This window comes from Diplotaxodon limnothrissa, linkage group LG19, assembly GCF_057381915.1.
Source record: "Diplotaxodon limnothrissa isolate DT_005_m linkage group LG19, D_limnothrissa_male_GT1.1, whole genome shotgun sequence".
In the NCBI taxonomy this organism is placed as follows: Eukaryota; Metazoa; Chordata; class Actinopteri; order Cichliformes; family Cichlidae; genus Diplotaxodon; species Diplotaxodon limnothrissa.
In genome coordinates, this window is record NC_140614.1 from 22,660,589 (window position 1) to 22,678,607 (window position 18,019).

Genomic DNA, 18,019 nt, shown 5'->3' on the forward strand with positions numbered 1-18,019 from the left:
GACACAAAAACCACACTTTAACGATCGCACGCGAGAGGATAGGAGTCGTAAGCATTGCTAAGCATCAAAATAAATATCTCAATAAATACACAAATTCTGCCTATTATGCATTCACATTTATCAGAAAGAAAACGTTATACCCTGCCTGATCTGAGTTAGGCCCTCCGGCCAATAATTAAAGTCGCAAATCCCATCAGTATGATTCAAATGCATTAGTGCTGGGGATAAATAAGTTCTAATATATTGCGGTGCAGGACAAATCAAAGTTCAATAATCCGGAGACTTTTATATATGTGCCCACTGGTCCAACTAACTTCTGATTTATGTGTTACAGCGCTGCATGAACGGTTTAAACTACAGCATTGATTGTAAAAATGAAAAGAAGACCAATTCAAGTTCAGTCTGCTAGTCATGCATCGTCATTCAGCTTGTGAACAAGTATTTAATGTCCTCAGAGGTTTGGGAAAGGCAGCATTTTTGGGGGTTGGACTAAAATTTCTGGATATCCCGGCTTGTGCCACAAAGATTAATAAAAGTCTTTTTTAAAATATGTTTTCCAGGAGTCCGGCAGCCTTAGTGCAAAACTACAATCACTGGGGTGGTATTTAAAAGCTGGACACATACTGAATGACAAAGCCTATGCAAAAAACAGAAGGAGCGAAGAGAACACTGACAAACTGTGAGAGGAGTAAAGTTCAGACTATTTTACTGATTATACAGGAAGACTCACTGGCTGATGTCTGTCCTATTACAACTTCTCTGCTATAGCAACTCAACCTGGTGGGGTCTATCTACTCAGTTTGCTGGAGCACTTGCTCTCTTTGCTGCAGCCTTTTCCTCTAGGCAGGTGGAACGGGCTGGTGCGCGCCTGCCGACTACAGCATGTATCCTGGTGGTGGTGGTAGAAGCGGCGGGGAGGCGGCGAGCCGGAGAAGCTAGGGGGTGAGCGGCTGCGGCCAAAGCAGCCCCCTCCTCCGCCGCCACGGTGCTCGTGGCGAGAGGGCGAGGAGCTGACCGAGCGCTGCAGGGAGGAGGAACTGCGGGGGGAGGCGCTCGAGCTGCGGTGGTGGTGCGGAGAGCTCGTCAGGCTGCAGATGCCCATCCTGGAGCCCCCGTGCTGGGCAGAGGAGCGGTGGTGAAGGGGGGAGCCACGGGAGCCATGCATTAGCTGAGCAATACACGTCAGCAGTTCTGAGTCACTGGTGCTGCCAGCTCGGATGCGGTAACGTCTAAGCCTGAGTGAAACATGAAAAACAGCGAGTGATATTCTACAGCAAAGCTCAAATGGAGATAAATCAAGTTTCTTGGCATAAATTATTAAATTAAATAAATAAAAGAGAAAATATCTTTATAGTATCTTAATGAAAGTAAAAGATGCAAGGCAACAACTTACCTGCCCTCCACTGTGGGGCGACACGGTGGTTTTCCAGGAGGTGGACGTGGCATGAATTGAGCAGCCAGTTGCTCAGCAGAAGAAGCTGCCTGAACGGGACGAGGGATCCTGCTCTTGCGGGACAGCGGGCTAGAGGAGGAGGAGAGAGACGGAGCGTCGTCTCCCTGGCGGTCAGAACGGGAGCCCATAAGAGAGTCCTCATCCTGAGAGCGGTCAGAGGTGGAGGACAGTGGATCTCTAGTGAGGGAGGCTACCACTGGGCCACGCCTATCAGAGAGGGATGGCGAGGCAGTGGGTGAGGGGACCTGGCCTTGGTGGCTGGCTTTCTTCTGTAAGAGCTTTTCCTTGGCGGATCCTGGTGGAGGGAGCTCCAGGAGGGCCGAGGGCTCCAGCACAGGGATTCGACTTTGCCTGCGGCTAGGGTCTTTACGGGGGGCAGCCAGCGGGGTGGAGGAGGCTGGGCTAGTGATCTGTTCTGGGGTCAGGTTGACTTCTCTAGGGTCTTCCCCCTTCAACTGAGGCTCTGTGACACAGGGAGTGGGGATAGAGTCATTCTCATTGTCTTTAAGCTTGAGGAAAGTTCCAATACTTAAATCCCTTTGGTTGTTAACAGGAGGGGAAAGACAGCCATTGGCAAACAAGGGGCTGCGAGGAGAGCGATGGGAAGATGCCGAGCATGGAGGAGGCGAGCACGGTGAACGAGGGCAGCGCGGGGAAGACATGCGGCTTGGCACAGGGCTTTGAGCTTTGGTGCGGCTGTCTCCATTAACCAGCATCTCAGCCAGGGGGTCTACTGGTGACCCTGGATGGGAGGCCACATGGTCCTGCGGGGAGCTGATGTCCACTGTACGCTCCTGAACCTGCTGAGCTTCTGCTTCAGCTTCGCCATGCCTCTCCAGCAGGAGACACTGTGGAGCACTGTCTGAACCTGACTGGGAGGAAAGCCCAGAAGGACGCTGAGCCGTTAACTGGAGTGGGGAGGGAAGAGGTGGAGACATGGGAGGGAAGAGAAAAAGACACAGGTATTATTTAAGAAAAAGAAAAGACTAAAAAAATGGCAGTAATATTCTAAATTGTCAAAGGTCTGTTGCTGATAGACTACAACATGGCGAGTTGTGCTGTAGATCTGCAGCAAGAGCCTGTTGCAGATGTGTGAACACTGAACAATTTTACAAAATGTGGTAATAAATGGTGATTAGTTTGGCAACAGCATGCAATACCATAGCTACCATTATCAGACCGAAACACACAAGTGCTATGGCAGTGTCAGTCAAGCTGTGAGTACTAAACCAGCAAGTAGGACAGGAAACGTTCACGCAACTTCGCAGGGGGCTTCAGCGAAGAGAGGGTGAGGAACAAATACAGGGAGAGAGAGAGAAAGAGAAAGATAGAGAGGACAAAGACGATCTGAAACAAAAGAGACCATGCAACCTGTAGTCATGACTCGACATTCCAAACACACATGCCACAATCAGACAAACACACAAACCCTATCCAGATCACAAGAACACATGTCCAGACACAAGGACACATCTGACCCATGCTCTGTCTGGCCTGCACAATGCCCCTTATGGTTTCTGGAGAGAGCTGCCTGACAGCAACACAATAAGCAAGCCAAATGAAGAAAAGAAGCCAAAACCAGCAACTTAAATGAAAACAAAAAAAGAACAAAAATGTTGACAGCGGGTGTAATGCTACTGATGTAGAGGGAGCTGAATGGAGGTCTCTTTTTACAGGACTGTGATGGGCTCATCACCTGCTGAAGCTGGGCACGGGTGATGCGAATGACTGAGGGAAACCTGGTGTTGGCAGCACCCGCAGGGATGGCTGGCAATTTCCTGCGACTGGGTGAGCAGGTGCTGGGGGTGGGGTTTGGTGGCAGAGGTAGGGAGGCGTGGTAGGAGGAGGAAGAGGAGGGGCGTTCTTGCGGCTGCTGGTCGGCGGACTGGCTGCGCCTCAGGGCCGGCAGCTGACGTTGGTGCAGTGGGTCCGACAAGGTGGTCAGGAGGGTGTGAGGACTGGGAGAGCGCAGAGGGATGGGGCTGGATGTCCGGACCGCAATCTCCTCGGGCAGAGATGGAGGAGAGGTAGGGAGCTAAGAGATGGGAGGGAAAGAAGTGGGAGGTGGAGAGAGGAGGGGTTGTGAGATTTGTGAGGGACTGAGGAAGTATAGTGGAAGTACTGTGAGGTGGGACAAGCAGGCTGCGCTAGCGGGGAGCAGGATGCAGAGCTTTAAGTGATGAAGGGATCAATTAAAGAAGTTCTAAAATTTTTGCATACACTGATGAAGAAAGATGGAGACCAGTCAGGGAGTTTTTGTTATGGCAGTTTATGTTTGCAATCTGGATATAGAAGTTCGGACTGCAGAGGAAGTCAGGGGATAGACAGCAGGTCTGTTCTCTTACATGTTAAAATCAGTCAAAGTTAAGCTCAGAGACAGAGCAGCAATATGGAAATGGAAGATATAGACTACTGGGATGTTATGAATAGGTAAGTAGCAAGAAAGTAGTTTAAGGTAAGCAAATCAAAACATATTTTGGAAATAAAAAGTTTGATTTGAGAAGCAAAAAAGGAAAAAAGCAACCACTTAACCCAAATGCCTGCAAATAAATAATTAGATTGATTACAAATTAAAGTAAATCAAAGCCATAAGACCTCTTTCTCCCATGCTGTGATCTGATAAAAAGCTCTGAGTTGTGTCACAACTATCTTTTTCTAACAAATACACACAAGTGAAGAAGCGAGCAGACATAAAGCAGTAACATTTAGCTTCAAACCACAGCAAGATGCAGCTGGTGACACTCTGTTGAATGATATTAGCATTTACGTTCTATACCTAGAACTCTGACTCTGTGCAGCTTTTTAACCTTGTAAAATGCTGACTATAGTCAGGATTATGTATGCCATGTTATGATATGGTATTCAAATGAAAGTGCTTACCTGTGTGAGGACTCCTTCAGCCAGAGCTTCAGCCGGGCTGGTTGGAGTGATTGGGGGCAAGGGCCCTGCAGGGCCCACACTAAGCTCCAACTTGTCCATTTTTACACTTCCTTTGGAAGAGGCCGTGCTTTCTTGTTTGGCTTTCCCCGATCTAGGGCTCTGGCTGCCCTTTTCCCATCCAGGATCCTGTCCATCTGGTTGTAGCACCTCTGGCTCCTCATCCTCCTCCGAAGGGCTGGTGGTAGCCTTGACTCCTGGGGACCCGCTGGGTCGCTCCACCATTATCCACTCCCTTGAGTCAAAGTCCTGCCTCCCAGAGCTCAAATTGAGGGCCACAAATCCCCCACTGCTGGCTGCCCCCTCTCCCTGCTCTAACGATCCAGGGGAAGCTGGCTTAGGAGAACCACCACCGGATAGGAACTCTTCATCATAGTGCCAAACCCTATCAGGGCGCTCCCCGGCAATTACAGTTTGAGCCTGAGTTACTGGGATGATAGCAGCTCTGTCAGATTCCTTCTCCTGTTGTTGAGTGCCTAGCTGCTGCTTTGCTGAACTGAACATATACAAGACAAATGCAAACAATCAACCTTCTGGTCTACCTAAAGGTGAATTTAGATAAGAAAGTAAGTATTACCGTGCAGTACAAGTATTGGTTGCTTAGTAGACTTACCAGGCATCCACGAAGCGCTCTGGGCTGGGCTTGGACTCCAGGCCAAACCTCCTCTCCAGCTCGAAGCTGTGGATGTTGCGGAGCTTCCTGAGCAGAGGGCCATCACGGTCTGAAGCCACCACCTCAGAGTGCAGTTTGACAGGGGAACCCAGGCTTGGACCAGCATAGGGGCTCTGGTGCCCTTGGTTGCCCTGGTTGTTGCAGTGTTCCTCCTCCGCTGCCGTCTGTGGGAGACAGTGTTTTTTTGTTTTGTTTTTTAAAAAGTAACTTAAATGCCAAAGAAGCAGGTGAAGTTCATTTCTTATATTTTCTTTGAATTCCCTGTGGCTTTTACCTTCCAGACAGCTGTCCTGATGCGGTTACGGTTGCGATCCAGCTCCTCCCAGACGTCAGTCTCCTGGTTCCGGTGCGGGTGGAGGGGAGAGCCCGGCAGACGCTCTGGAGCAGGGTTGTTCTCCACGTCGCTGAGCTGCTCATCCTGCAGAACCTCATCTGTATTTTCTCTCAGCAGATCGCCAGGGATCAGGGACGCATTTGCCATACTGTAACAAGAAAAGGTGCACACACTTTCAATGTCTCTGAAGAGATATATATATATATATATATATATATATATATATATATATATATATATATATATTTTTTTTTTTTTTTTTTTTTTTTTTTTAAATGGACCCAAGAGAAATTTCAGCCATACATGAAGTTACTGAAAATAGACACCATAAAACATGTTCTGTACTTATACATGTATATATTTCAAACATACCCCATGTGTGCTGGAGTGAGGCGAGTGTGATGTTGAGGTGTCGTGGTACTGGCACTAATCGTCAGCGTGCCATCAGTAGTGGTCCGCTCCCAGTCATAGGGGTCATTTTCCACGACATTGTAGGTTTTCATACTATTGTCAAACACTGACATCAACAGCTGCAACAACACAAAAATATATAATCATCAATTCATCATGATAGAAGCAGAAAATATACATGCACTCCAAAACCTGAGCGATTTGCTCAGGTTATGATACAGGAAAACCTTCCCTCTTTATTGAATGTAAATCATACCTGGTAGTCAGGTTTGGTAAAGTAGTCAAGGCTGGAGATGTGATCCAAGAACACACCAAACTCTGCCGGTAGATGTTTGAGCATCAGACGATGATCATAAGTCTCTTTCAGCTTTCCCACATGTTCCTAAAATACACAAACACACATCAATTATATGTCATCATTTGGAGCCACCAGGACAGAGCTCATTTTTTTCAGTGCCCTCACTTTATCCTTGATCTTCCTCCACGGCAACTGACCGACCAAGAACTCCACCAACATGTAGAAGAGAGACCACAGGTCATCGTGACGTCCCATCTCCTGCAGAATGAAAACAACTCTGAGTTAACAGGATTGGATAATGTTTGACTGTCAAAAAAGAAAAGAAGAGGAAGACGCATGCAGGACAGCATCACAGATGAAACAAAACCTCTATCACATACTTGGCAGATACTGACCTTATTCTTGTGCGCATTGACAGATGCATATCGCACTGTTCCCCTAAACCCTGCGACTGGACGGGGCTGACAAATAAAGACAGGCATAGTCATTAAATGGTGATGCTGATGATATCTAACTTGTTTATGGTTAGTTTCAAACAAGATTTTTAGACATAAACTTTTAATTTGCTTCCTGTTACAAACAGAGATTTGGAGAACAAGATAAGAATTGGTTTGAATTTCAATACTCTACACGAAACTACAAAAGTATCTGTCTTTATAGCTGCAAAACATGCATTATATTCAAAAGTTACTTGTTAACTTTGTCTCCATTGTGGATTTACAACAGACCAAAACAATAAGCTACACAAAAACTCAGTAAACAGAGCAGAACCTTTATCAGTGGAAAGGTCCCTGTTCTTAAATGTGCAAGTTAAAATAGAGCTAAAATAGGACTTTCATATAGTTCCACTCCTCAGTTTAAAAGCTAGATGTCACTAAATCCTACATACTGCTCCTTCAGATTCAGTATATAAGCCATAACAGAGAATGCACTTACAGGTCGGACCTCCTGGCAAGAGTTGGTGAACTGGCGAGCTAAACCAAAGTCCAGCATGTAGCAGGTACGACAGGTGCTGGGGAAGCGACCCATGGCAAAATTGGACTGTAGCAGAAACAGGAAGTTGAAAAAGAGTGAAATCTATGTGCAATAAAATGTCATTTCTATTTACAGTATATCCATATATGAATAAGAAATGTCTTCCAGTAAGGGAATATAATTTAAGACAGCACCTCAGATGATAAACAATATTTACATTTTGTTAGTTTTAGGAATCTAGCCAACACTGACGCTGAGCCGACTTACTGCAAGCAAAAAGCAAACTACTGAATCAGCAGCAATGTTAGCAGCCAGTTACAAAAAAATGATGTCAGTGGCAGAGTCCAATGCTGACAATAGAAATAAAAATATGACTATATTTATATTACTTATCTGCCTTGAATATACTGTAGGGACATATGTGCAATCAAAGAATGTCCTGCACCCAACTCCCTGCTACACACCGGTTTGATGTCACGATGCAGGAAGCCAACAGAGTGGATGCTCTCTATAGCTTCCAGGATCTGGCGCCCCAGACGGAGGGTGGTGCTGATGCTGAATGTTCCTCGAGGCATACTTCTCCTCAAATCGGCCAGGTTTCGACCCTAAAGGGCCACGCAAGCGAGTTATTAGTATAGAGGCAGTTGTCTGATAAATCTCCCCATTGCACCTGGCTTTTAATGAACAACAAGTCAATCAATCAAATCATCCATCCATCCATCCATCCATCCATCCATCGTGCTCTAAACAAAGTGAACAGTGTTTGAAACATGATGAAACAAAAGAACAAAGTATTTAAAGATACATACAAATCAAAGGCTTTACTGTTTGAAATGTTTGGCCTGGGCGATAGACAGATGTGTTCAGCGGGCAGGAAACAAGCCAAAAGTGAGGTACAACATGAACTGAGCTGCACACAACAGTTTAAACACATGGTGTGGTCGGGAGCCAGTGCGGTGCAGTAAAATTTGACATTCCTGTGGGAATGGTTGCACAAATTACAACCAGATCACACGTTCATAACACCCCAAGGCCAACTACTATCCAATTCAAGTAGGATGCATTTATAATTTCTGATCATGTCTTGGGTAACACAGCCTCATGTGGTCGATGGAAAACGAATCTTATACCTGCAATTCACAGCATGTGATGCAGTCTATCAATAGCCTGCAGCTTGAGTTTGCTTCTGCCTGATATTCTGCAAAATGCTACATGCATTTAAAGTGGAAATAGTTACTGTTCTTTTGGCCATATTTGTTGGTTTTTTTGGTTTTTTTGTATATACTGTAGGTTAGCTGCTGAATTATTTACATGCAGCAGTATTTTTTAGAAATTTCTAAAATGTTTATTTGCTTTGGTTTCATGTAACCATTTTCTATATAACAGTAACTTTGAGTAAGAGCTCACCATGATTTCTCCAAGTCAACAGCCCAAAGTCCAATCAAGGCCAGGGTAAATAATCAAAATGGTCAAACACTGCACATATTGACTGAATGGTGGCTATGACCACAAGACACAGTTACAGCATGACTGGAAATACGCTAAACAGAAGCAAGCTAGTGATCAAAGCAGAATAGGTGCTATGAGGATGTTTATTAGCTCAATTATAAGTTTTTTTTCTTATTAATTTAGTTTTCCCTTTGTTTGTGTTGTTATTCTTGCTCTTTGCATGGTTGTGCTTTATTTTTTTTTAATTTCCCAAATAATCACTGAGTAAAATGTCTAAAAGTCCACTCAAATAAATTCTAGAGCTTTAACTTAGCTTGACTCTGTGATTTTAAAATGCTTTGGACAGCCAGTAATCCAATTCCCACATTTTTTACATTTCCAAATATATGAAACACAGAAAGGCAAAAAATCTTTATTGCACAAACTGAAATTAGCAAATGTTTGACACTTGCTTGGTGAGTGATTTAGTTGACTCTTAAAGAAGCTTCATTTAGAGTCTTTTTAGAGACGAGTCTTTTCCTTTGGGACTAACCTGAAGCTCCATCACCACGTAGTTAAAACGGTCATTACGGCCGCATCCCACAAAGCGACACACGTGGTCTTTACCTAAGAGAAAAAGGACAAGAGAGTTTCAGGATCCTTCCTCTCACCTTACACGTGCTGTATTATTTGAGGGCTGGTTGTATGAATCATAATGATGTGTGCCCCCATACTTAGTCGCCCTACCGTATCCAATGTCCGTGCCCTCTCATCAGCAGCTTCACTGTATTATTTCCCTGCTGATTTATGGGATATAGCACATGACACCAGGTCTAGACATGTGTGCATGGATGCCTTGAGCATTTGTGTGTGTGTTTATGCATGGGAAGGACATTGCTGCACCGGCAGGTTGGCTGCAGCCACACCCCAAAGCCCTTCAGCTAGCAGCGTCTACATGCATAGTTAGTGACAAGACCTTCGTGCTAAAAATGCTACTATTTAGATCATTTGTTATTACAAAATTGTTATTTAAGGGTAAAAATACATCAAAGTTGAAAGTGGGTTATATTTGACTCCATTATGCTTTATATATCTGCTGGTTGATATTTACTCTCTACAGCTGGGCGGGTCAGCAATGGTTGGGGGGCTGGAATTGAGCCCATCTCAAATTATATGCTGGTTCCCTCAGGAAGCAACAGGACCACGATGCTCCAGGCCAAAGCCATTAGACAGCAAACATGATCCCAGCCCATTGATTTTCTTCTTGGGAGGGGGGAGGTAAAAAAGCATTGTGGGTAAAAGGGAGAAGGAAGGACCTTTTTTCTTTTATAAAAGAAAGAGAAATGGAAGTAACACAGTCCCCCTAAAGGATCTAACTTTATGTTAACCCTGGGAGTGTCCAAGCACAGACAACCGTACACTTGCTGTGTTGTTTCTGTTAAAAAGCAGGACCACCACAGATGTTTTTTCCACAGCATGGACTGAGGCAAATTGTGCTGAACCCTGGGCCAAACTGTTTTCAGATCTATATCTATTCTCAGAGGGAGAGTTTATTCTACCCTGCTCTGATGCTAACAAGTGATACCAGCATTTTCTCCTAGGAGGAGATTTTTGGAAGGAAGGATAGACATTGTGAATGCTTTTTCTTCTCTTAAACATTTGCTGGATGATAACAATAAATACTCTGCACGTGTGAGACGATGGGCCAGTACCAATAAGTGACATCAGTGAATCCATTTGCACTCACCCTGGAGCTTCTTGAGCACCGCGACCTCCATCTTCAGCACCTGTTTGGGCTGCTGGGCCGACTCCACCTTCAGTGCCACGCTGACCCGCGTCATCAGGTCCGTCGCCTCGTAGATCTCCCCAAACCCACCACCCCCGATCTTCTTCACCTGGAGTAAAGATGATGGCACATATGATATATAAAAATACTACTTCTACAGAGTAAAAGTAAGAGGTGAAGATCATTTCAGGCTTCACAGAGTTTATGACAATTAGGTGTTTTGTCAACTAGAAGAATACTACAATGGCACATGAGCCCACAAACTGTATGCAAAAGACAGATGTAGCCTTTGGGTCTGTAAAGGGCCTTAAACCTGTGCTTTTTCTGATGGTGAGCAGGGGGTTATTCCACTTTAAAACCAACCTCCTTGCGATTTAATAGTATTTATTATCCTTTCTGTGGCGTGATATAACTGCGATTTGGTTTGATCCTTAGTTGGAGATTTTTTGTTCTTATTTGAATGTATAGAATTGAATTAATTGAATTGAATAGTTTTTTCTTTAAAAAAAACGATTCTGATTAAAACTGCTGGCAAATGGGAAATTTCTTTCCTGGTTAACCAGCAGGAATTTATATGACTCAGTTTATAGTTCACCTATACTTGTGCATAGCATCGTCCTTATTTCATTCTTTTAGCTGCTTCTCAACTACCAGTAGTATTCAAGCTCATCTTGTATCTCAACTACTACAGCTTTAATTTCCCCTAAGCTCTGATGTGCCCTTCACTGTCCTCCATGCTCGCACAGAGTTTTCTGTCGCACTTGGAGCTAAAGTTGTGGGATTAGCTGCAGCATTCTTATGTAACTCCTTAGATGACAGGAAGTGGAGCCAGTTAGGAACAACAGCCTCACATGGAGCCCAGGCTGGCACAGCAGTGAGAGACATGGGCCTTTGGGGAGCACTGCTGCTGCTGCCTATAGCACAATGCACTGCCACAAATAGCTATACAGGCTATTTTTGGATCACCCGTACTGCAGCAGCAGAACCTGGACAGAGAGACATGACCCCAAACTGTCGAAAACACAGGTGAGACACTTAAAAAGAAAGCGGTGGTGCTCATAGGCAGGGGAAGCATTGTTTGAGGAACAAAGAAATCCTGTTTGTGGAACAGAGGGTGACCTCGGGACAGGCAGTGATGGGGCTGCACAAACACGCTGCCTATTGTAGCTGGAAAACACGGCGCTTACCACTTTCCATCGTTCCTTAACCAGGGAGAGCACGCTCAAGATGTCAGTTTGCTCTGCTCCCCCACTCATCCCGTCAGCAAATCTAGGGACGCTGCCCTCACTGCTTCCCCCACGACCAGCAGCCTCACACTGGGCAGAGCATTTGGGATCTGATGAAGAACCCTACGGAAGTCCAAGAGAGAAACAAAGCAGTCAGAAGCGGAAGGAGGAAATCAGCTGTAATCTGTTTACATTTGACCAAGCTGCACTTTAGCATCTCAGGCTAACATCCAGCGGGTTTTACGGCATTAAAAACACTACAGAAAGCATGCATGCCGCTCAGTTGAGAGACCGACCGTTGCCTCAATAGCTGAAGCTTTCTGATACGTGACCATTGCAGCAGCTGCCACACCTGCTGCCAGCAGCTGTCCTTCTAGACAAGCTCACCCAACAAACTCACAGGCAAAACTATTACATTACAAAGAGGTTTCATCATCTTAGTATCATTTTCCCTCTTCTGTGTATGAAAGCCAAGCAGCAGATCTTATGAGTGTATTATCAGATGTAATGAGTCTGTTTAATTTCCTTAATTTAAATCGACTCAGTAGTGAACTGATTAAAAACAAACCACACAAAAATTCACATTTTTATAAATAACTGAATTTACACAAAGCACCAACTATTCTTAGAAATTACATATTCATTCATTTCATTGTGTAAGACAGTTTTAAGTTTATTTTTAATTCCACACACAAATGAAATATGGATATCTGCAGTCGTTATTTCTATTCTGTTCATTTATATCACGAGAAATTGAATGATTAAAAAAAACAAAATCAAGTGACAAACCAAAAATGTGTAGGTTGAAGCTACAGCTTACATAATACCTACGCCTGATACAAAAGAAAGAAAAATTGGCATCAACTGGGAAATTGAATGAAGATAAAAGAAAGAAAAGATGGACGATTCATGTCAAATCCAGCTGTAGATAAACTCTTTTCACATTTATCACAATACTGAATCATTCTGTAATAATTCTAACTTACAGTTCATATTAAATAAAGTTAGTTGTGTCAGTATTACTACATATACACGGTAATCATTTGTTAATAAAACATTTTTGGACTAGATGTCTAAAAAGCACCATGCTGGAGGATAAACACCTTCCAGAGGAGCCAAATTGAAGGCTTCTAATGCATTAATAGAAAAATTATTAATAAACTTAATAATAATTTATAGAATCTCTATAAAATACAACCTGTTAAAAAGTGTTACCAATCATTTAATTAGGCTGACATGATGTGGCCAAACTCCTTTAACACACATCAACTTTAAAATGGAATTTCCTTTTGAAAAACCGAGTCCATGTTCCTGCATTATACAACATCCGTGTCGCAGATAAACATTCCTCCGGAGAGCACTCGCTAGATACTTCCTTTAGTCCGCCTTCAAACACTCGCTTACAGCAAGCCCGACTTTGATTCATCATTCTGTACACGGCGCCCGAGCATCTACGGTTACGCAACGAGCCTTCAAAACACTATTTGGTTACAGGGCATGATCCCGGCATCAAGGAGGGAATCAATCCCATCATGCAGCATGCTAGTGAGGCTGGGAAGAGGGAGAAGTGTGGTTAGAGTAGATAACAGTGAAGTGATGAGCATGAAATGTGACCCAAGGTTAAGGCTCAGGAGTAAGGTGGTCTTTGTTGAAGCTACACAGATCCAACGACACAACTGGACCAAACAAATCCCTTTTAATGACTCGCAATTACTGTAATGGACTTACATTACACTAACACTACAGTCTATTTTAAAATGTTTACCTTCACGGGACAAAAGGGGCTTGATTATGACCCCAGCTGCATATTTATATATGCTTCCTACTATGAATGTGTCTACATCTCCTACAGCTTTTCAGTTTTTTTGTTTTACATGAATTGGTGTAGCGAGGATAATAATAAGCTAATTTATGCTTTATTTATAGGCGGTTAAACATATCAAACATGTAACAAATGGCATGCATAGAGCTCAACAAAATACACGACAAACCAAATATCTTCATAACGGAAAAACTTAACTGAAATCAAGACACGTGCGATAATTCGAAATCAACAATCACTTACTAAATGTCGTAAAAACAGCGCAGTGTAAAAAATATCAGATGACATTAAAGTGGTTGTGCGTTTTGGCCAGTGCAGCACAATGAAGCGGCTTTGAGTGATCAGACTTGTGACAATGCAAGGTTGGAAATTTGTGTGCGGTCATTTATAACACTGCATATATTCAGTATATATGCTCTGATTTAGTTTAAAATGCCACTAATCTCTACATTGTACTGTTTTGCGATGAACTAGGATGTAGCACAGTTTTACTGCTGAAGAAGCCTTGAGGCTAACCCTAACCCTAATCCTTACCTTTTATTGTGTAAAAATGACTGAAAACCATATTTAATGATACTAAAACATTTTCGATTGTCGAACTATACTAGAGTATGCTCTACAGGAGTGCCACTCATTCTGTTGTCAGCAGGCTTGGATTAACAGAGATCACGGTCACCATTTCACATGCTAGAATTTTCCAATTACTATACCAAACACAGCAGAGTGAGTGCTGACATTCATTCCACCATTAGTTCTTTTAAGCATTGGGTCATTCACTCTTCTTCTTTCAGCTGCTCCCTTGGGGGCTCGCCACAGTGAATCTTCTGCCTCCATCTCACCCATGATCCCTAACATCCTCTTCCGTCACACCTACCCTCTGCGTGTCCTCTGTCACTACATCCATGAAGCTGCTCTGTGATGTTTCTCTTTTACACCTCCCTTGCACCTGCATCAACATCCTTTGCCCAGAATATCTGCTATCCCTCCTCTGCACATGTCAGCCTTGCCTCTCTAACTTTATCTACAAACTGTTCAACCTGAGCTCTCCCTCTCATGTACTCATTTCTAATCTTGTTCATTTTGGTCACTCCCATTTAAAATCTTAGCATTTTCAGTTCTGACAGCTCCAGCTTGGCTTCCTGTCTTTTTGGTAGTGTCACCAACTCCAAACCATACGTCATAGCAGGTCTCACTACCATCTTGTAAACCTTTCCTTTTCACATCCTACTGTCACAAATTGCCTCTGACTCTCCAACCCACTCCACGCTGCCTTGCACTCTCTTCTTCATTCTCCATTGCTTTGAAAGATTGACCCCAGGTATTTAAAATCAACCACCTTCATTACCTCCGCTCCCCCCAGCTTCACTGTTACACCTGTCTCTCTCTAACTCCTCTTCTCTCCTGAGCATACCTCCTGAATCTTTTATCTTGCTTTGGTTCAAGAGAATCAAAAGTAAATCAAAAGAGGAAATATTTTTAATTCACACCGGCTAAACTTCTATAAAAGTATTTTTCTTGGTAAATTAGCGATGAACACAGGAAGTCTTTGAGCCAACTGTAAATTCTCAACGTTGAGCTAATTGCTGCTTATGCAAAATCACAGAGCATGCCATCAAACGTGCTGCACAAAAATGCTCATATCCTCAAGGGATGGGCAACTTTCTCTGTGATTGAATAACTAGTGCTCTGAGTGAGAACTTCAAGGTCATCCCATGTTCCTGTGCTTTCCTTCAGGATGTTTTTTCCTCAGGGTCACACCTGGGTATCACATATAAGAGGCTGTAGCAGATAATTTGCTTACAATTAGTCAGAAGTTGGAGGTTGTTATTTCATGCAAATAGGGTGTGGGGAAAGAAAGTTTTAAATAGTGGCTTCATCTGAGGCCATCTTTGACCCACAAACACACCAGCATTCATTCAAACATAAGCTTGTACACATATTGCACAAATCAACACACCTGCACAAGCCAGCCCGGCTGCCTCACGCTGTGACTAATCTAACGCCTTACAGAGGGGGCACGGTTCCGCTCCTCCTCCTCCTCCTCCATACCAGACACCGCCAATGACGAGAGAGAAAACAACAAGCCCACCAGAAGCAGCCTTTGGACCCCAAAATTAAAAGCCGCGTATGACAGCCAGCTCCTGCCTCATAATGCATCCCGCTTCCTGACCCCAGCATCTCCATGGCGACGATGGTGCAGTGCCATTTTCATTTGCTGACTGCAGCTGGTCATCGCCTCTGCCCTTTAGGTCTGCTGGAAGCTGCAAGTTTACAGCTACAAAAAGCATCATGAAATGTCAATGAGTGATTCTGCCGCAGAGTAGCTCTCCTTGAGAGTGAATATGAATGTGATTTGATGGTGAATATTCACAAAAACAACAACAACAAATCAGACCTGACCCTGAAAGCTTGCTATGCATACATGCGTATAAGCCTGGATCCAACGAGAATATCTTCTGCCTAATCCAAGAGTGGCCTGGTTCAGTGGTAGGACGGAGAGACTGCTGCTGGATGAAAATTAATCTCTGGACTGACTTCTCTCCAGAACGATGGGTTCTATCAAGAGGAGACTGGGAAGCTGGGAAGGATGGGACCAGAAAGTGTGTTTATATAGGGAATCAAAGATGCATTCACGTAAAGAGCTACACTTGCCTCCAGTGCATCTTTTTGATCATTGTTAGTGCATACCACAGTGACCAAGCAAATACAGAGAGGCCTTCTGTATCGTATTCAACAGGATGTGTCGATAACAAGCTACAGCCGAGTCCCAGCAAAGGTGTCACGCCGCCCTGCAAAATTAAACCCCTTCTCTTGCCTGCATTGACTGACCCCGGCTTTGCTGTGGAGAGCTGTTGCATAGCGATTTGGTTGCCACAGCAGATTTACTCAGGCGCGTCCACGCACATTGGCCACCCGCAGGCCACGCAAGCCCATCCTGCCTGACTTTAAGCGCTGACAACATGCAGGTTAACAAACCGAACGCATGTACGCAGCTGCCGCCGACAAACATGGGGGTGTTAAGAGTGGTGGAAAAAAAGAGGAGGCACTGAATCATCTGGATCCTTACCTCGGGTCTGAGCTGCCAGCCCTTGTTCCAAAGAAGAGCCGGGTGTGGTTACGAAAAATCCTTTTGGTTTGGGGGCGGCGGGGACGACAACGAGCGGAATCCCATAGCGAGCGAAGCGTCCATAGGCGGAGGTGGTGGTGGAGTTGTCGGTGACTGGAAATAAAATAAAAGAGCGAATGGAGGAGCGAAGGAAATATGTCTGAGTGTGATCGTCCGTTTTCTCCTTCTGCCTGTCACCTCAGCATCTTTATCTGTCGCTGCGGATCCGTGACGTGACAACTCTGATGATCAGCAGCCTTCCTGCGCGCGCGGCCCCGATTCGGCCCCTCGCAACAGCACGGCCACGCGCGCGAGGGGGCCCTCTTTAAAGCTCGTCTCCGCGGTTTAGCGTTGCGCGCACGCGCAGTACGCAGTCACCGCGTCTGCGTTTGTTTTCCCAGCCCAAAGCGTATGCGGAGTGTCATCGTATATGGACGTACAAAGGAGATATGAGAAAATGATGTTAGAGGATAATATGAAGGATACAATCGGTTTGGTTTGGAACGCGGCCACAAAAGACGGTTTTTTATCAATAACACTAGGGGGCGGCATTAAGCAAAAGACGCCATTGCTATACAAACAACAAGACTCAGTGATGAAAAGTGTATTTTACAATACAAAACATACGATACACGGTTTTTATTTAAGTGGAACAGAAAAAAGTGCGACAGCAAAGATATTGTCAAAAAATGTTGCATTTACATGTAGTGATTACGTGATTTTCTTGTAGTTCAATCTAAAGAAAGGAAAGATGATATAGTAAAACAATTGTAATGGAGTTGGGGTAAATAAGTTACCTCAAAACTCTGCTTTCGGTCATGTGAAATAGAAAGTTTAAACAGGACTGCATAGAGTTCTGTGAAAAGCCAAGTGCACACAAAATACTTCTAATTAAAGAGGGCAAGTAATAGCAAGGTGTTGCTAATCAAATGATCATCAGCAAGTGTGAGCATCTCTATAAAAGCAGAGGTTGTGGCATTTTGCTGGTCCGCAGGACTCAGATGTGTGTTATTACAATGCTACACAGTGTGATATAGGGGAAATTGCAAAAAATCCATCTTCTCTAGTCTCTTCTCTCTAAGTAGCACAGCTTGGGAATGCAAAATTGCATTTAAACAAACCACACGAATTCTGGAACAATGTCCTTTAGAAAGATGAGGCCAAAGTGGACATGTGCGGCCATAAATCACAAAACCAAACACAGCATATCAACACATCATACTAACTATGAAGCACAGCCGTGAAAGCATTATGATATGGGTTTGGTTTTCAGCCACAGGACCTGGGCACCAAGACCCTAAGGCCACCTACAAATCTAAAACTGAACAGCTGGAAAAGAATCAAGGTGTTGCAATTTTCCAGTCAAAGGGCATTCTTCAACTTGATTTAAATGCTTTAGTGGATCTTAAAAGAGCTAAAGATAAACAAGGGCCTATAAACTTCAATGAACAGAGACAACATTTTAAAGAAAAAGTGGGCCAAAACTCATCTGCATCAATGGGAGAGACTGATGAAGTTATACAGAAGTCATGGCACAGACATAACACATATAAATAATGAAAATTTAATG

The 18,019-nt window shown here is 44.0% G+C and overlaps 1 protein-coding gene across 1 annotated transcript; it reads right to left on the reverse strand.

Moving 5' to 3' along the window:
- Positions 1 to 787: 787 nt before the first annotated feature.
- Positions 788 to 16,679, reverse strand: ttbk2a (tau tubulin kinase 2a). Its single transcript, XM_085379183.1, has 16 exons — positions 16,411 to 16,679; positions 11,483 to 11,644; positions 10,257 to 10,404; positions 9,063 to 9,136; positions 7,546 to 7,686; positions 7,043 to 7,147; positions 6,502 to 6,567; positions 6,272 to 6,364; positions 6,065 to 6,190; positions 5,770 to 5,927; positions 5,338 to 5,545; positions 5,004 to 5,227; positions 4,334 to 4,886; positions 3,150 to 3,488; positions 1,394 to 2,361; positions 788 to 1,235 (listed from the first exon to the last, which is right to left on the reverse strand). The coding sequence occupies exons 2-16, from the start codon at positions 11,549 to 11,551 to the stop codon at positions 788 to 790; spliced, it is 3,720 nt and encodes a 1,239-aa protein (XP_085235309.1). The 5' UTR covers positions 11,552 to 11,644; positions 16,411 to 16,679.
- Between the last annotated feature and the right edge of the window lie 1,340 nt (positions 16,680 to 18,019).